Source organism: Neophocaena asiaeorientalis, unplaced genomic scaffold (genome assembly GCF_003031525.2).
Source record: "Neophocaena asiaeorientalis asiaeorientalis breed wild unplaced genomic scaffold, Neophocaena_asiaeorientalis_V1.1 scaffold78, whole genome shotgun sequence".
Classification (NCBI taxonomy): Eukaryota; Metazoa; Chordata; class Mammalia; order Artiodactyla; family Phocoenidae; genus Neophocaena; species Neophocaena asiaeorientalis.
In genome coordinates, this window is record NW_020175018.1 from 14,971,621 (window position 1) to 14,991,371 (window position 19,751).

At 41.7% G+C, this 19,751-nt stretch overlaps 1 protein-coding gene across 2 annotated transcripts in view; it reads left to right on the forward strand.

Moving 5' to 3' along the window:
• The window catches only part of ABL1 (ABL proto-oncogene 1, non-receptor tyrosine kinase), a 132,189-nt gene that overhangs the window by 68,249 nt on the left and 44,189 nt on the right, over nucleotides 1–19,751 (forward strand). Inside the window, exon 1 of one of the 2 annotated variants that reach the window (XM_024762369.1) lies at nucleotides 19,021–19,230. The exons of the other annotated variant lie outside the window; for it this stretch is intronic. Within the exon in view, the coding sequence (XP_024618137.1) occupies nucleotides 19,152–19,230 (79 nt within the window). The 5' untranslated portion in view covers nucleotides 19,021–19,151. Of the gene's footprint in view, nucleotides 1–19,020; nucleotides 19,231–19,751 lie in introns of those variants that run through there. 2 annotated transcript variants of the gene reach the window in all.

Consider the following 19,751-nt stretch of genomic DNA (forward strand, 5'->3'; position numbering starts at 1 on the left):
GATATGTCTTTTAAACAAAAGCAGAAATAACACACTGGCGTTTACAGCTTATGTAGAAGTAAAGTTTATGACAGCAGTAGCACAAATGGGAGTGGGAAAATGGAATTATACTGTTGTAAGATTCTTATACTATATGTGAAGTAATATATCATTTTCAAGTAGATTGTGATAAGTTAAAGATGTATATGATAAACTCTAAAGCAGCAGAGTTATAGCTAATAAGCCAACAGAGATAAATTATAATAATGAAGATATTTAATTAATACAAAAAAGGGCAGACAGAAAAACTTGGAAAAATGAACAAAGAACAGATTACATAGCAGTACATCTGAAACTTATTTTTTAAAAAAGAACAGATTGGATATATATAAAATAGCAAAATGGTAGATTAAATTCCATATTGATATTATATTAAATATAAAAGTCTAAATGTCCCAATAAAAAACAGAGACTGTCAGATTGGATAAAAAAGTAAGACCCGTTTATATGTTACCTACAATGAACCCACTTTTAATATAAAGATACAAATAGATTAAAAGCAAAAGGGTGGAAAAAGTTGTACCAGGTCAACATTAATCAAAAGATTAAATTGAATGTCTATATCAGACAAAGTAGATTTCAAAACAGAGCATATTACCAAGGATAAAGAAGTCATTTCGTAATGGTAAAGAGGTCACTCCAATAAGAACATATAATCCTAAGTGTTTATATATGTATTAGAGATTCAAAATACATGAATCAGAAACTGATAGAACTGCAAGGAGAAATCCATAATTATATTTGGAGATTTTAACACCTCTCACTCAATTGATAGAACACATAGACAGAAAATCAATAAGGATATGGAAGATTTGAACAATATAATCAACTGTCTTGGCTTAATTAACATTTATAGAACACTCTACCCCTCCACCCCAAACAGTAGAATACACATTCTTTACAAGTGCACATGAAACTGTTACCAAGATAAATCATTTTCTGGGCCATTAAAAAAGTCTCAATGAATGTAAGCTGATTCAAGTCATAGAAAGTATGATCTCTGACCACAGGGGAATTAAATAAGGAATCAGTAACAGAAAGATATCTGGAAGAGCTTTCAATTATTTGGAAACGAAATAACACACTTTTAAATAAACCATGAGTCAAAGAAAAAAAAATCAAAAGTGAAATTAGTAAGTATTTGGAACTGAATGAAGGTGAAAATGCAACATGAAATTTTGGGGATAGGGCTAAAGGGAAATTTATTTAACACTAAAACCCTGTATTAGAAAAGAAAAAAAGCTTCAGATAACTGACCTTGGGATCCCATCTTAAGAAATTAGAAAAATGAAAGCTAGTGAAACCCAAATTAAGCAGAAAAAAAGGGTCAATGTGGAAATGAGTGAAATGGAAAACAGAAAAACCATGAAGAAATCTATGAAACCAAAAGCCAGTTCTCTGAAAAGAGCAATAAAATCGATAAACCTCTGGCCAGACCAATCAGGAAAAAAAAGAGAAGACAAAAATTTTAATAAGTAAACCAAATAGCAACCTAGAAAAAACAGACAAGTTCTTTGAAACACACAAACTGCCGAAACTCACTCAAGAAGAAACAACCACAATAGGCCCAAATCTATTAAAGAAACTGAGTTTGTAGTGTAGTTAAAAACCTTCCCACAAAGAAAATGCCAGGGCCTGATGGTTTTACTGGTGAATACTACCAAACATTTAAGAAAGAAACATTACAAATTCTATACAGCCTTTCCAGAAATGAGAAAAAGAGGGAACAAACACTTCCCAGCTCATTCTTCCAGGTAAGCATTACTGTGAAGATGCTCCCTCTTAGTCTCTTCTCCCTGTGCGGCCAGAGTAATCCTTTTAAATCTAATCAAATCCCAGTCTCTCCTCATCCCCAAACCTCCAGTGCCTTCCCAGCTCCTTCAGAGTAAAAGCCAAAGCCCTGGCAATCACCTCAGGCAGACAAGATCTCCCCACCTCCCTGCAACTTCTGACTAATGTCCTTTTACTCTCCCTCTTACCTACTCTGTTCCATTCACATCGACCTCTTCGCTCTTCCTTGGACCTCCCCCAGTCATCCTCCCTGCCCCATTGACTTTGCAATTGCTGTTCCCTGTGCTAAGAAAGTGCCTCCCCCATAGTTCACGCTACCTCCTTTGGGTCTTTGCTCAATTGTCATCTTCAGTGATGGTGTTTCTGACCACTTTATTTAAAATTATAATCTCAGTCCCCACTCTTCAACCTCAGCAACCCCATCCCTCTTACCTGCTTTTTCTCCCTAGTGGTTTTTACTCTCTTATGTATTCTTAAATTTATTTTGTTGTCTGTCTCCCCTACCCGCAATGGAAAGTGAACTATCGAGGGGCAGGGATTTTTTCCCCATATTCTACCTGTTGTAACCCTAGAGCGTAGCACAGTACCTAGCTCTTAGTATGTACTCTGTAAACATTTGCAGAATATTTCTCTCTTAATGGTGCTCTCTTTGCTTTGTTCTCAAAAAAAAAGAAAGAAAAAGAAAACCACCTTCCTGTCTAAAGTGATATATTCTCAGATTGTCCCATAGTTTGATGACCAGGAATTTTTAAACCCGTGGATTTAGAAGAGGTGTTCCTCTCCTTTGTGGGGAAGGAGAGGGGTAATTACGAAAGCAACATGAGGAAAGGAGACCTGTCAGAGGAGTTCTTAGGCAGATCAGTTCTAGAAAGGTTGATGTATGAGATTGAGGCTTTGAAAGTTGATTCCTTTTTAAATAAGTACTTGCATACTTCTTGGAAAGCTTACATGAACCCCCATCCAGCATCGGTGTACCCCATTTTGAAGGCTAAGACCAAAGTTTATTTAACTTAATGATAGATCCTTGCTATTTAAACAATCTACAGTGAATATATGTGTATTCATATTCACTTGTATGTGTATGTGTAGGCAAGTCTGTAAATTCCCAGAAATAGAATTGCTGGGTCAAAGGGTAAATAAATGTGAGGTTCTGAGAGATACTGAATATTGCCAAATTTCACTTACGGGGCTTTTGAGAGCCAGGAATCAGGTATGCAAATCCTAGGCAGAGTCAAGAGCTATAGCAGCTATAGGACAGAGGTAATGGCAATTTTGTCACCTTAAGTAGTGGAAAGCTGCAGAATTAATTAAACGCTGCTTTCAGTCCTTAGGAGACCATGTACAAACCTGATAAGCCCCCGCCTCTTGTCTTTGTACAACTCACTGGCAGGAAGTTGAACACCCAGGGCTCTGGACGCTGTTTTTCATGAAGCTTTCTGGCTCACTTGCTCTGGAAATGTTGAGACAGGAATCAGTTGCAGCCAGCCAGGGCTGACTGTCCATGTTCTTGATGTGGTTTGCTGGAGACCTGCCCCTCATCCTCCTGTGGGCCAAAGGCTCCTAAATCCATTTGTGAGGATTGGTTGGTTGTGGGCACAGTCTAGATAAGGGAAGCCAGTTTTTTGGTACAAGTGCTGGCATTTGTAAGTTAGCAAACTTACTCTTTCTAGTTAGGAAAATGTCATTTTTATTTTTATTTTTTTTGCGGTACGTGGGCCTCTCACTGTTGTGGCCTCTCCCGTTGCGGAGCACAGGCTCCGGACGCGCAGGCTCAGCGGCCATGGCTCACGGGCCCAGCCGCTCCACGGCATGTGGGATCTTCCCGGACCGGGGACCGAACCCGTGTCCCCTGCATCGGCAGGCGGACTCTCAACCACTGCGTCACCAGGGAAGCCCGAAAATGTCATTTTTTAAAAGCCCTTGACAAGGAGAAAGAAAAATTTACCTTAGACCTTGAATCAGCTCACAGACTGAGAGCCTAGACAGATGATAACAGGCGTTTAGCTCAGCCTCCATTTTGCAGGTGAATGAGGCTCAGAGTGGGGGAAGTGCCTCCCCGAGCCTCCCACTGGAACCCAGGGCCCTGCTCTCTTGCAGGGCTTCTGTCTACCACCCACAGCTGCCTCTCTTCCACGATCACTTTCCTATCCAGGTACGGGGAGGTTTGCATTAGAGAAAAGACGACCCTTTAGCATGGATTTCTACCACCTGTCATGACAATGGATAAAGCTACTTATCGGTGCTGTTTGTACTTCTGATATATATTCCACTTGGGGTCTTGTAGAGCAGAAGGAGCAAAGGGAAAGAAACCGAATTGTACAGACTGTACTCACTCTAGCACCACTAATATCGTTCTCACCAGCCAAATCAAGTCCAGCAATGGAGTGCCGTCTCACAGCCCCAGAGGGGCTCATTCACAGGGAAGCACCAAGCAGGGGCTCTGGCGGTGAGTGGGCTCCCCTGAGGAATGGGACATTTGAAGAAGGAAAACAGTGTGTTTATTGAGGTATAATTTACATATGGTAGAATTTGCCCCTTTCAGAGTATGAGTTTTGACAGTGCTTACAGTCATGTAACTGCCACCACCCTTGAAATCTAGAACCGTCCCATCACTCCCAGCCCCTCCCCCGCCAGCCCTAATTCCTTTGGTCGCCAATGCATCCTCCCAGCCCCTGCGACCACTTTTCAGTTTTCTGTCCTTAGGATTTTGTCTGTTACAGAACATCATAAATAGAATTATAAAGTGTTTACCCTTTTGAGTCAGGGTGCGTTTAAGATTCATCCGTGTTGTTGCATGCAGTCAACGTGGTTCATTCCTTCTTATTGCTGAGGAGCGTTCTGTTGTGTGAAGATACCCCAGTGTGTTTAGCCGTTCAGCTGTTGAAGGACATCTGAGTTGTTTCCAGTTTTTGATGATAATGAAGAGAGCCACTGTAAATTCACATATAGGCTTTTGTGTAGACATTAGTTTTCATTTCTCTTGGTTAAATAATTAGGAATGGAATTGCTAGGCCATATGTTAAGTGTATGCTTAACTTACGAGAAACTGCCCAGCTGTTTTGCAAAGTGAATGTACTATTTTGCATTCCCACCAGCAGTTCCTACCAGTTTGCGTTCATGCCAGTTGCTCCACATTTTTACCAGCACTTGATATTTTCTCCCAGTCTTTGACTTGTTCTTTTCGTTCTCTTAACAGTGTCTTTAGAAGAGCATGAATTTTGGGAATTCCCTGGCGGTCCAGTGGGTAGGACTCCACGCTTTCACTGCCATGGGCCCAGGTTCAATCCCTGGTTGGGGGGAACTAAGATCCTGCAAGCCTCATGGCACGGCCAAAAAAAAAAAGAATGGCATAAATTTTCAATTTTGATGGAAGTCCAATATATGAGTTATTTCTCTTAAGGTTCATACTTGGTATTGTACCTAAGAAATTTTGCCTAACACAAGATCACAAAGATATTCTTCTAGAAGTTTTATTTAACATTTAGATCTATAATCCATTTTGCATTACATTTTATATGTGGTGCATACTGACCAAGTGTCATCATTTTGTATATGGATGCACGATATTCCAGGACCATTTGTTCAAGAAACTATCCTTTCTCCATTGAATTGTCTTTGCACCTTTGTGGAGAATCAGTTCAGCAGGCATTCAGTCGGCGACTTGTATGCCTTTAACTGATTTCTAAATTCTGAAAGGAGAATGGTAAAAGGAAGAATCTTCCAGTCTTTCTATACTACTGATTTCTCCACTAGGAAGCCTCTCCTAACATCTGTAGGCAGAATTATCCACTTCTTCTGGGCTCCTTTTTATTATTATTTATTTATTTACTTATTTATTTGGCCACACAGCACAGTTTGCGGGATCTTACTTCCCCGACCAGGGATTGAACCTGTTCCCTCGGCAGTGAAAGTGCGGAGTCCTAACCACTGGACTGCCAGGGCATTCCCTGGGCTCCTATAGCTATTATGCATACACTTATTATGGAATTTTTCTCACCCTTATGATTCCTTGTTTCAGGGTCTGCTCCTCTCTCCTTCCCACCTCTCTCTCAAGACCAAGCATCCTTGGAGGCCCAGAAGTATGTCTTCTTCCTTTTTATCATCTTCATCACCACTGGCTCTATAATGTTTGTTGAATGAATGGCCCTTTCTCAAATCTCTGATGACAAGTCACATCTTTGACAAGTGATGACAAGTCAAGAGTTTTATGAGAGCTATACCAGTCAGATGAGGACCAAGAAGTGCAGATAAAGACCCAGTTCTCTTTAAAGCAGGAGCTGTTTCTTATTCCACTTTGGTGTGACCTCTGTTTTGCCAGGGACGCGTAGGGTGGGTCTGTCATACCAGGCACATTTGGGTTATTGGTGGAATCTCAGCTTCAGAGCATGCCTGGCTTTCTTGAGTCCCTCTTCCTTTGGGATTCTTTCATGCTGGGCTTCAGTCACTGTGGCTTTGTTGGGAATACAACTCCCTACTTCCCTTGAGTTGTTTTGGAGATGGGACAAGAAAAAGTAAGGGAAAACGCTGGGCAGTATTGAGAATTATTGACTGATTAACCTTTGAAATTCATTTGTTTATCAGAACCCTAAGACTCGTGAAATATTTATTGTTAATTCCAGTATTTCATTGGTTGCTTCTCCTTCCCCTAGTACTTTGGAAACATAATATTTACCACCTAGAAATTTTCCTACCTAGAAATTTTCCTACGATAGATCTTAAATATTCTTCTTAACGTTTTGATCTCAACTAATTTACTCTGATTCTTGGTTTCTGTGAGAAGTTTAACAGTTTGGACTGTTTGTCCAGAAGATGGGTGGTGCCAGGGTGTATATTTGGGAACTCTTAAAGTTGCAGCCCTTCAGGCCTCTGTGAAGGCTGCAGACTGGAGAGCGGCAGTTACTTGTGAGAGTATCCAGGTGCTTCCTATGAGTGGGAGATGTGTTTCTGTGCCTTTCAGCCTTTGATGTGCCAGGCTGCCGGCGTTCTCAGATGTCTCTATTTTAATCAACCTGGGCTACATCTCCCACTCCCACCCAGGTCTTGATTATCTTAGTTGTATATACAGTCCTCCCCCTCACATACACTCCTTAGCCAGGAGTATGCTGGGAGTCAGTAGAGGTGTCAGGGCTGGGTGGAACTGGTGCGCGTTTCCTCTCCGGGAATGTGGCTCTTATTAGAAGCATCTCTCAATAAGATGCCACGTACCTGCAACACATAGAGTATGGTCTTTTTAGGTTCACAGCATGGAACTGAGCAGCCAAACGTATTGCATTTCTAATCCTCTGTCTCATCCTTTCTATGACATCCAATCAGGAAATGGGGTCAAACTCTTAGAACACATTGCTTTCTCCTTTTTTTTATTAACATTTTTTGAGGTAAGATTTACATGCCATAAAATTTACCATTTTAGTGTACAATTCAGTGATTTCTAGTAGATTTATATAGTGTGCAGCCATTACCACAGTCCAGTTTTAGAACATTTCCATCATCCCAAAAAGATCCCTTGTGCCCCTTTGCAGTCAGTCCCACCCCCATGCCCAGGCAGCCGCTAAATCTGCCTTCTGTCTCTATAGATTTGCCTTTTCTGCACATTTCCTATAAATGGAATTATACAATATGTAGTCTTTGTGACTGGCTTCTTTCATATCACAGTGTGTTTTTGAGGTTTACCTGTATCGTAGCACATATCAGTACTCCATTCCTTTTTATTATTGAATATTATTCCATTCTTTGGATATACATTTTGTTTATTAATTCATCAACTGATGGACGTTTGGATTGTGTCCAATTTTGGCTGTTATGAATAATGCTTCTGTGGACATTCATGTACAAGTCTTTGTGTGGACATGTTTTCATTCCTCTAGGGTAGATTCCTAGGAGTAGAGTTGTTGGGTCTTACAGTAAGTTTATGTTTAACTTTTTAAGAAACTACCACAGTGTTTTCTGTAGTAGGGCTGCACCATGTTATGTTCCCCCCAGCAGCGTATGAGTGTTTTAGTTTCTCCACATCCTCACCAACACTTGGTTTTGTCTGTCGTTTTGATCATAACTGTTTGAGTGGCTGTGAAGAAGTACCTCGTTGTGGTTTTAGTTTCCATTTCTGGAATGACTAATGATGCTGAGCGTCTTTTCATGTGCTTATCAGCCATTCATATTTCTTCTTTGGTGACACATCAATTTAAATCTTTTATCCATTTTTTAATTGGTTTGCCTACTGCCTTATTATTGTGTGTTGAGTTCTCTGTATTCTGGATACAAATTCTTTATCAGATATGTGATAGAACACAGAATTTTTTAATCCTCCTCACACCAGTACCAGAGACGCTGGAAAGGGGAAGGGACAGTTAAGGTAGCAATAATAATTAATGTGTAATTTTTGAGTCTTTGTTATGAGCTGGATACTGGACTATGTGTTTCACAGCGATCGTTTAAGACACTTTCTCATTTTCTAAAGGTTATATGATAATTTCAAACGCTTGCTCTTCAATTAACAGTTTTTAATAGATAAAGAAAAGAAACAATTGATTTGGGAAATTCTTAGATTTACGGGAGTTTAAACTGGTCTTTTAGTATTACCGTAAAGACTAAATGGCTGTTATACAGATGCAGAATACCAGCGGTTTAAAACAGTTAGATGTTTATTTCTTGCTTCTCTTAACAGGCTGACATTAGCAGTCCTGCATGTGTATGGGAACTCCACAGAATCAGACACCTGCTATGTTGTTACTTTTAAGGTGTGGATTCTACCTCAGGATCCAAATGGCCACTCCAGCAAGCCTGTCCCCTTGCAGGCAGTGGGAAGTAGAAAAGAGAGGGAGAGTATTCTCATTCCGTTTAAGAACCTGACCCAGAAGTTGCATGTATCGGTGCTGCTCGCCATATCATTGGTTAAAACTTAGTTACATGGTAATGACTAGGCACAAGAGGGACTAGGAAATGTAGTCTTTATTCTGGGGCCATATGTCCATCTAAAACTTAAGGGTTGATGGTGAGAGAGGAGAACAGATGTTAGGGGACATTGTTGGGCTTGGCAGTTCCTGTAACTAGTCTATGTAGGATTCCCATTACTTTTTCATCAAAGAAAGTCTAGTTGATATGAGGTTATTGGCCTAAACCTTTTGGAGCAGTTCATTTTACTTTTGTTTTAGAATTGCACTAGAATGTTCTTAATGGTGAAGTAGCCATAAATATGAATTACTATTGCTTAGGGAATGTGAAGATACCTTAGTGATTAAATACAATTCTGGAGTTGCTTTACTGAATACAGATTTTATATACCAGCTCGTAGGAAGGGTAGCAAACAAGAGGACAGCTTCTGCCAGGTTGACTTTGTTTTGCAGTTTTCTTTTCAAGTGGCTCTTTCCTCCTGACAGTGCCATTTAATGAGCAGTTTCTCCAATGTTAACCGTAGCTGTTCTTGTCTGGTTAGTATGTAGTTCTGGATCAATATGCCAGATCTGTCTCTTTAGGAGGAAAAAGAGCAGTACTCTTTCATTTAGAGATGTCATTACTTGTCTAAGGACAACAGTAATTTCTAACACGTGTAGGGAAGCAATCTTCTGGATCCATTTGTCCTTTGTATGTTTAAAACCCTGACAACAAAACAAATTGGTACTGAATGTTTTGAAGAAACAAACATTAACGCTCTCTGAGTGTTTCATTTCTAGGTTTTCAGGCCTTGGTAACATTACCAAGAAATCTGCTTTCCCGGGTGCAGCTCTATTGCTGAGAAGATTTTAATATCAAAGGAGCCCATACTTTTACAGCCCACTTCAGCTGCCCCAGAGATAACTTGGATAAACATGGGCTCCTTCACGTACCTCCTAATCCCTGCTGGGTCTTACACTGTGGGGAGGTTCAGACAACTTGTTTTCTTTCCCTTCTGGCCCTTCTCTCTACACTCCCCTCCAGCTGCCTTCCTTCCCCCACCCCCAAAGTAACGTGATCTCCTAGGCCTGGTCTGCTGCTTTGGCAGATTCTTTTAGTCTTAGAGAAAGAGAGGAAAAAAATTAACCATTGGTTTTCCAGTTCAGACTTAACAAAACTATAAAAGCCAAAAGCAGTACCAGTGTTTGAAAATAAAAGTATTGTTTGTAAATAACCAGTGCTTGGGCTTTTCTTTTATCAACCAGTTCTACTTAAGGCAGATTAAATTTACCTTATCATAATGATGATAGTTTATCGCCTTTAGATTTTTGCAACATTCCTACTTTTGACTTGTTTGTTTTGTAGATATCTTAATCTTTATTCATTATTCAGATTAAAAACAAACAAACAAGACTTTCCACGATTTAAAATAAAATTCTGTGGCATTTATTTCAAAAGTTAACCAAAGTAAAAGGGAAAAGACAATTCATGAAATCATGCAAAACCTCTTTAAGCTGAATTCAAGCACTTAGATTTTAATAAGAATATCTCAAACTATTTTTGTTTAATAAAATAACTGTTTATAATTTAACTTTACGTTATGTGACCGGATTTAAGAATTCAGGGTTTGGTTGTTTCTTCACCACCAGCAATATTAAGATTTGAGACCTGTAGTTTGCAACAAATTTTAAATACTTTTTCAGCCTGGTATCCTAAAACTAGTCTGTCAGCTCTTAATTATGGGTGCCTAGTGGGTGTCACATAATCGAAAAAATCTAGCAAGGTGGTTTGGAGATCTGGGCTCTTTTCCTGGCTCTGCCACTAACTTGCTATGAGACCTTGTACAAGTGTTCTTAGCCTGTTTGTGCCTCAGTTGTCTCATCTGTAAAATGGTCGAACTAGATTCTTTTTTTTTTTTTTTTTAAATTATTTATTTATTTATTTATTTTTGGCTGTGTTGGCTCTTCCTTGCTGCGCGTGGGCTTTCTCTAGTTGAGGCGAGCGGGAGCTACTTTTCGTTGCGGTGCACGGGCTTCTCATTGTGGTGGCTTTTCTTGTTGCGGAGCACAGGCTCTAGGCACGCGGGCTTTAGTAGTTGTAGCATGCGGGCTCAGTAGTTGTGGCTTGCGGACCCTAGCGCGCAGGCTCATTAGTTGTTGCACATGGGCTTTGTTGCTCCGTGGCATGTGGGATCTTCCCAGACCAGGGATTGAACCCGTGTCCCCTGCATTGGCAGGCGGATTCTTAACCACTGTGCCACCAGGGAAGTCCCAAAACTAGATTCTAATTTAAAATGATTAAAGTTTGCAGACCTGTTTTTATTTCTATTACCTCCCCCAAGCCCCACTGGAATGATAATAAAAAGATTTTTTGAAAAGTGAAAATGCATAAGTACAAAATGAACCCAAAGGGGAAAGTAGATAAGAAAGGTGAACACATTTTTGGAAAATGAGAGGCAGTCAAAAGCGTGGTAATAGACTTAGCAGAATCGAAGAAGCTGAAGCCTAACCTCTTCTAAGAGAGACATTGATTAGAAGTAAGCCAGTTTACTTGTAAGAACCTGAGAGAAAAAGTCAGAAATTAGAGGCATTAGTACCACAGAAAAAAGGGGGTCGTGAGACCTTAACTGAAATCAAGGGGATCAGTTGGAAGTCTGTAAAGGACTTTTTAGATTCTTCACACCCTTCCCCATCCCTGTACAGCCGAATGACCACTTCTGTTTCCCACCTACATGAGAGAGAAGTATTATGGAGAAATTGCCCTATAAAGGCTCCAGACTCAGGGATATTACCCCCAGCTGGGGTGCAGGTAAGCCATTGGACTGAAAACAGTGGGGTGGGCAAGAGCAGATTTTTTTTTTTTAAGTCTGCGTGCTGAATAATGAGATTCTAAGGCCTCTTCCAATACCTGGTAGCCAGAGCCCTAACAGAGAAGAGATGGAAAGATTCTTTTCTAGAGAAAAAAAACAAAAAATTAAATTGAATGGTCCCAGAGAAAAGCCCATTTGGGGGTTCTCTTGATGGAAAAGTAGGCTCACCACCTTCTTTCACTGAAGTCCACATGTTGTGCCACTTCCATGCATATTTTTTCAGTTCCTCTTTCATGTATAATGAATGGACAGCCAAATTAAAAGTCTCTACATGATAGATAGAGGGTAAAACAAATTCACAGAGAAAGGGAACATGGTGGAAATAAAGACAATGCAGGAAACAGAAGAAGAGTTCAGAAGAACTATTCACTGCTCTCCTCAGAGAAAAATACAGCAAACGTCAAACAACAGTGTGTTACTAAAAAGTAACAATCAGAATAAAATGAGCTCTTTAATACTGAAAACATGATATAAAATTTAAAATTCAACACAAGACTTGGCAAATAGTCCATCTCAGAAAGCAAAACACAAGACAAAGACTTAGACAACAAAGGAGAACACATAAGAAGATTAGAAGCTCAATCCCAGGGCTTCAGTATACATCTGGTAGGAATTCCAGAAAGAGAGAAAATGGAGGAGAATTTAGGAGACAATAAGTATCAGAAAAATTCCAGAGCTTAGTGAAGTATTTTCTGGAGTTAAATGACAAATCTTTGAATTTAATTGGCTCCCAAACACCAAGAATATTAGAAGATCCTAAAAGCTTCCAAAGAGAAAAGCAGGTGATATATAAAGGATCAGGAGTCAGAGTGGAATTGCATTTCTAAACAACAATACTGAAAACTAGAAGATAGTAGAGAAATGCCTTCAAAATTAAGTGGGGAAAATGATTTTCAACCTAGAATTCTATACCCAGCCAAACTGAGTGGAATGGAAAGGCATTTTTTAGACATGCACCTCCCCTCACCCTGCCAGGAAGCTACTGGATGATGAATTCCAGCAAGATAAGGATGTAAGTCAGTACACAGAACTGAGGATATTTTAAGTGTCTTAGTATTTGGAAAAAATTCTACTAGGTGTTTGGCAGATACTTGAAATGTTTGGGGAAAAAACAGTAATAGGCATAGAGAAGATGAATCAAATGAAAAAATCAAGGCAATTAATATCCCCAGGATAAACAAAGTTATATAATAAAGGAGACATTCATAGTATATTATTGGTGGAGCAATGAACAATATTTATATCATCATAATAATATCAACACTGACCAATGATTTAACCAAAAATCGTGATTTTATTGTTATGGGAAGTTGGAGATGGTGATAGTATAATACTACTATAATAAGTTAATATATAATGTGGAAAGCTGATGAATCAGAAACAACAATATGAGGATATTAAAAATCTGAAGAAGGCTGCCTGTGGGGAAACAGACAAGGGGATGGAGTCAGGGGACTACTGATTTTATTATAAGACTTTTAGTACTATTTGATTCTTAACCGTGTACGTATTGATATATTACTATGATTAAGAAAAATTAATAAAAAATATTTAGGGCATACCAACAATATTAGTTTCTTCCAGGAGAAGAATTGTTTAATCATTATGTTTGACTTGTTGATTATAAAAAATATAATAAAATCTGACTAAAATGAGATTTTCTAGAAAGTGGATGTAATTACTCTAAAGCAGTTTAGATTTGGCACCCCCATTAAGAATTGTAGCTCTGGGGCTTCCCTGGTGGCGCAGTGGTTGAGAGTCCACGTGCCGATGCAGGAGACACAGGTTCGTGCCCCAGTCCAGGAAGATCCCACATGCCGCGGAGCGGCTGGGCCCGTGAGCCATGGCCACTGAGCCTGCGCGTCCAGAGCCTGTGCTCCACAACGGGAGAGGCCACAACAGTGAGAGGGCCGCGTACCGCAAAAAAAAAAAAAGAATTGTAGCTCTGTAAATACCAAAGGGCCTAACAAAACAAGCAGTGTTATATGAAAGACAGTCCTATGTGTGGCCTGCACATCAAGTTCTGGGCCTGAAATAGGCCCCCACTAAAGACGTGGGGTGTGGAGTTTGTGTTTTGCCACAAAGCTGTGGTTGTAAAACTTTGGCTTTAGGATTAAAGATAGGACTCTGTGTGACATTGAACCTTGGTTGCTACTCCTACCCCACAGCTAGTGTTTCTTTCCCTTAATAAAATAAGTTGATTTCCTCGTCCCTTGGAAAACCTCCAGACTGCTTTCACTCCCTCAGACTGTGCTTTCTGGAATCAGCTGCACATATCACATTTGTTAATTTTAGTTCTTGACTTACGGGAGTAAGACTTAGGCAGGTAAACAGACCATCACCTGATATAGTTAAGAGGCCTCTTTTGGAAATAACAATAGTTATTGACCACCTTCTCTGCATTGGGCACTTTCCATACATTATTTCCGATCTTCATAACCAGTGAGAGAGCTACTCTTAAGTCCATCCCCCAATTTTACAGACTAGAAAATTGAGTCACTTGCCCAAGCTATCACAGTGAGTGGCATGTTTGAGACTGAGTTTAAGTTTGCGAGATGTCATACCTCATTCAGTCCCCACTGTGTTGCCTCCCCCTCTCACCTGGTTTCCCCATACCAGAGTCCCTGGACCTTTCTGACACTTGACCAATAAACAGTGTAATCTCACTGAAAATGTATGATACTTAAAGGGTTGCTTGTATGCCCTTTACCGGGGCGAAAGTGGGTATGATTGATGTGATAGTCTAAGTTGCATTCTCCAGTGGGTTGAGCCCACATCACTAGGGAACCTGGCAGTCTCTCACTGGACAGTGTCTGCAGAATCAGAGGATGTGGGCTTTGTTGGCATGTGAAATAGCATACACATACCTCAAGATCTTTGCTCTTTCCTCCTAAAGTTATTAACTGGGCTGGAAACAGTGAAGGGATCAGTCAGATCTGGGACCATCTGGTCCTGGGGGCCCCAAACCAGGCACCATGTCAGATTCATCTGTCTGCCTTAAACTCCCACCGCCATCCTGCTGCTCCCAGGTGGAGATTCCGCATCCTGCATCTGTGTCCTGCTTTCTTCCCTTGACCAACTTCTGTGGTGGGCCCTTGTCCACCCGTCCACCCTGCTTTTAAAAAAATAGGACTGAACTCCAAACTTTAAAAAAATTCAATCTGTATCCAAAATTTTCAGAGAAGAGTTCTCTTTTGGTAACTTGTTTAGAGTTATACAATTTCTTTAACTCACAAATTGCTTTCAAATGAATAAATTTTAGAAATATCCGTCCCTGTTTGTCCTATTCCCAGGGAAAATAAGAAGCAGCTCTTCCCACATCCAAAACAGTGGTTTTTAAACTTAAGTGTGAGGACTTCCCTGTGGTCCAGTGGTAAAGAATCCACCTTCCAATGAAGGGGACGTGGGTTCGATCCCTGGTCGGGGAACTAAGATCCCACATGCCGTGGGGCAACTGAGCCCGCGCGCCACAACTACTGAGCTTGTGCACCTTAGCAAGAGAGCCCACGTGCAACAACTAAGACCCAATGCAGCCAAAAAGAAGAAAGAAGGAAAATAATAAACATAATTTTTAAAATGTCTAATATATGCACACAGATCATCTGGGGAACATGTTAAGATACAGCCCGCTCCGTATATTCTGATTGTGTAGGTCTAGAACGGAGATCAAGAGTCTGCATTTTAAGTAAGTACCCCAGGCGATTCAAAATAGGTTGTCCATGGGCTGTACTTTTAGAAACACGCAGCTCAGATCCCATACTTTAATGTAATTAAGGACCTTTATTCTTTCTTTCTTAATATACTTAATATATTTTAAAATATTCTTAAATATCAATCATTCTAATTCCCTGAATTGTTTTAAGACACATTTTTCAATAGTTAATGATTTTTATTTCATCCTCTGGCTTTGCTACAGTTATCCACCGTTCACGTAAATTGCAAATTATGTCCATTTTGGAAAGTTCAAGGGCTTTAGACCTTACTACTTCTAGGTGTGTGAACCTGGACAGAATACTTACCTGTCCCAATCGCTGCTTACCCCCGTTTCCTTACCTGTGAAATGAACTTAAACTACACAAAATTCGTAGGGTTTTTGGGAGGCTTGTGCCTGGCACATATTAAAAGTATAATTCCTTTCCCAAACTGAATGTAATGTAGCAAACACGTTAGTTCACAGTCCTTTTAATTTCTTTGTTTGTTTTCCTTTTTTTTTTCTTCTTTAAGTTAATGGCTTTTAGGTTTAAGGTTGCTTAGAGGGAATCCTTCTCAGGCCTTTCTTCATTCTAGTAAGGAGATTGAAGCTCTCTTATTTGCTTGTAACAGAATGGTTTTTGTATCTTGTGAATAAGCTTCAAAGAGCATCAAAAGCCAGATCTGGAAAGAACAGTACTGGTTTAATTTGGTGCTGTGCAGCTTGACGATGTTTTCAACATTCGTTGCTGCTAATTCAGAGTGTTTTGCCAGACCTGTTCATGTATGGTTTTATAACTAAGTTTTAAAAGATTTGGACACAGTTTGTAAGCATTACTCATTTTAAGAGTTTTTAAAGGGATAAAGTCATTTTATTTGATTTGATTATTTATTTATTTAGGCTGCGTCTGACCTTCACTGCGGCATGCGGCTATTTAGTTGCAGCATGTGGACTTCTTAGTTGTGGCATGAGGGCTTCTCTTAGTTGCAGCATGCGGACTTCTTAGTTGCGGCATGCATGCGGGATCTAGTTCCCCGACCAGGGATCAAACCTGGGCCCCCTTGCACTGGCAGCGTGGAGTCTTACCCATTGGACCACCAGGGAAGTCCCCAAAGGGATATGGTCATTTTAGACTCAAGAGCAGAATATTAGTAACAGTCATTAGCTTTTTAAAATAAACTTACACCCTCATATAAAGTATAGCACATGCAAACAAATACCTGGGCCTGTATTAATTGATAGAATTCAAGGATATGGTTAGAATTGCAAAAATGTCCATTAACGTATAATCCTTTGCATTAAGGTGCCTATTTGAATACAGCCCATTAAATCTTAAATGCTGTATAATGACAGACTTTATTATAGTCTGGTCCAAAGACCTTTAACTTTCTAAAATGGCACCAACACAGTAGTTTTCAGCTTATTTGTACTGGTGGCACCCTTTGGGATTTTATTTTTGGCATTACACTGGAGGTTGAAAGTTTCAAGTAACACTAAACAAACTGGCTATCATTACAAACAGGCTCTCTAGCAGAATGATAGTGTCTCCCAGAATCTAGATGGCATCCACAGTCACTTGTCACCTGGTGGCCCTGTAGCCTTGTGTCTCCAGGCGATGGGAACTGCTATGTCTTCTTAGGTGCCTCTGAGGCCTGACCTGGTACTACAACACAAACCATAGGTCCCTTACTTGCAGTAGAAACACATTTTGTACATGAATCAGAATCTGACAGGACATCTCTAGAAAGTTAATGACACCCTGGCTGAGAAACCCTGTGATATACACTAGTCACATCCAGTCCAATCTTGAACTGTCCTGTACTAGTTTTGGCAGACCTGAGTGAAGATCTTGTTACTTAGCCATTCCGGGTGTACTGAAGATACCCAGGTTTTTGTCACTGCAGGTTAGGCTAGACCACAAACGAGTCCAGCTTTGCCTCTGGAGCTGATCACCGTAGCTGGGGTCTCTTGACCAAGGCTGCTTCTGAAACATATGACAACCTTAGTTATTTAAGCAAAGATATAGATATCCAAAGCTTTAATTTACTTGGAATTTATTCTTGGTGGGAAGGGGCTGCGTAATCCACTGGTCGGGAGCCTGATCCTTGGAGCTAGGTGGACCTGGGTTGAGTCCAGCTCCGCCTGTTTCCAGCCATAGGACTTTGGGCGAGGTGCTTGACTTCTCTAAACTTCAGATTTTTACCTGAAGAATCAGTTAATAATTCTGTTTTCCTCACAGGATAGTTGTGCAAATGGAATGTGGTAATGAACAGAGGGTGCTTCTCACAAGAGTCTGACTCATAGTAAGATCTCAGTACATGTCAGCTCTTAGTATTCATGTGCTCTAAGATGTGTACTAACTTAATTTTTCTCCCTATTGCAATTTAGTTATCTAACACTATTTAGATAACTTCACTTCCCTATTGTTACTGAAATCTATCTGATTTTATTTATTTATTTATTTTTGGCTGCATTGGGTCTTCGTTGCTGCCAGCGGGCTTTCTCTAGTTGCGGTGAGTGGGGGCTATTCTTCGTTGAGGTGCACGGGCTTCTCTTTGCGGTGGCTTCTCTTGTTGCAGAGCACGGGCTCTAGGCGCACAGGCTTCAGTAGTTGTGGTGCACAGGCTTAGTTGCTCTGTGGCATGTGGGATCTTCCTGGACCGGGGCTTGAACCTACGTTCCCTGCATCGGCAGGCGGACTCTCAACCACTGCGCCACCAGGGAATCCCGGCAGGTGGATTCTTAACCACTGCGCCACCAAGGAAGTCCCTATCTGATTTTTATTAAATTATTTGATATGATTGGATTCCATATGGTTTCCCACTGATCTGGATTTCCAGTTTTGTGCCAAGGAACACATTATTGTGATTACTGTTATTTATTATGTTGTTATATTTTATGATATTGTCTTATCATTAGTTATAAAAAGATTTGAGCCAAGTACAGCAATGAAATGGATTTTAAACAATGGCCCCCCGTGGCACACACCAAACAAGGGAAGACTTCTCTGTTGAAGAAAATGAGGCTTCTTAAAGAAGGGACACAGGCCATGACCCTGATGCGATCTCATTGTGGAGACTAAGCTCCCTTTACAAATTATCAGAAGTTATGTTTGAATTTGAACTTGCCCATCTCTTTTGTCTCCTAGTCTGGATGTATGATTTGACAAATGTGTTGCAAACTTGTGTAGTTGTAATGTGGGTTGCAGCTCTCTGATTATTCATTCCTCAGACACCCATTGAGTTAGCCTGAATCACAGTAAGCTCACTGAGTATAAATGAGACCAGAATTGATAATTCCAGAGGAATTTGCATTATTCACCAACAGTCTAGGGACATTGGGTTCGCCAGGGCACCGCGCCCAGTGGAACTCGCTTGGCCTTAAGTGGTGCAGGTTGGGGGCGCCTCCTGCCACAGAGATGCAGGCCTGCCCTCCCCAACTGCCGTAGTTGTCGGTGTCTTTCTTGGGGTGTTAGGACTGCACTTCCCAACGTTGAGAACCCGTGAATGCCGCGCTTAAAATAACCACCCTCTCTTTCCTTAACCTAGAAATTGGCGGGACCTCGGTTTTGGACCGCGGTAACGGTCCTCGGCCGGCCTAGGCCTTGAGAACGCCGGGAAGCTCTGGGTCCGGGCGCGGCGCGGCGCGGAGAGGGTTAAGGCGGCGGGGGCGGGCCTCGCGGGCCGGGCTCCTGGCCCTTTGTTAACAGGCGCGTCCGGAGCGGAGACCGAGACGCGGCCGCGGCCACGGGCGGGCGCGCGGGGCGGCAGGGAGGCGGCATGGCGGGGCCGCGGGGGCCCGGGAGGGCAGGCGGGGCCAGCCGGGAGAGCCGGGCTTGAGCCGCGCCGCGGAGCCAGCCCAGGGCGCCGGCCTCGACGCCGCCGGCACGCGAAAATGTTGGAAATTTGCTTGAAGTTGGTGGGCTGCAAATCCAAGAAGGGGCTCTCGTCCTCCTCCAGCTGTTACCTGGAAGGTAAGCGCGGGGCCGGCGCCGGGACTGGGTCTAGGCGGCCGCGTGTCCGCCGCCGGGCCTTCCTAGGCCTCGCCCGCCCGCGCGCGTTCCCTCCTCTTCCTCTCCTTCCCTGTCCCTCCCTCTCCCTTTCTCGCCCTTTCTCTTTCTCCCTCTTTCACTTTCTTTCCCTCGCCCGCCCCTGGGCGCTGCCGCGAGCCGAGAGGGTGCGGGGCTCCGGCCCCCGCGCACTCACCGCGGCAGAGCCCATGTCGGGAGGGCGAAGTCGCGGGCCCTGGGCTGCGGGTCTCTGCCCGAAAGTTGGGGAAAGCAAACTCTACAGGCCTGAACGGCCTTGTGAGCCCACGTTGTGGAATTTCCACCGTTAATTAGGAATTATGTGTCAAAAAGGTCAACCCGTGTTTGTGAAACATATGATTTTCATTAAGTCTCGTGTACAAAGAGCACACGGCTCTACCATTTATGGATACAGAATTTCAAGTGATCTTCCTACTCCCCCCCCCCCTTATCTACGGACCACGAAG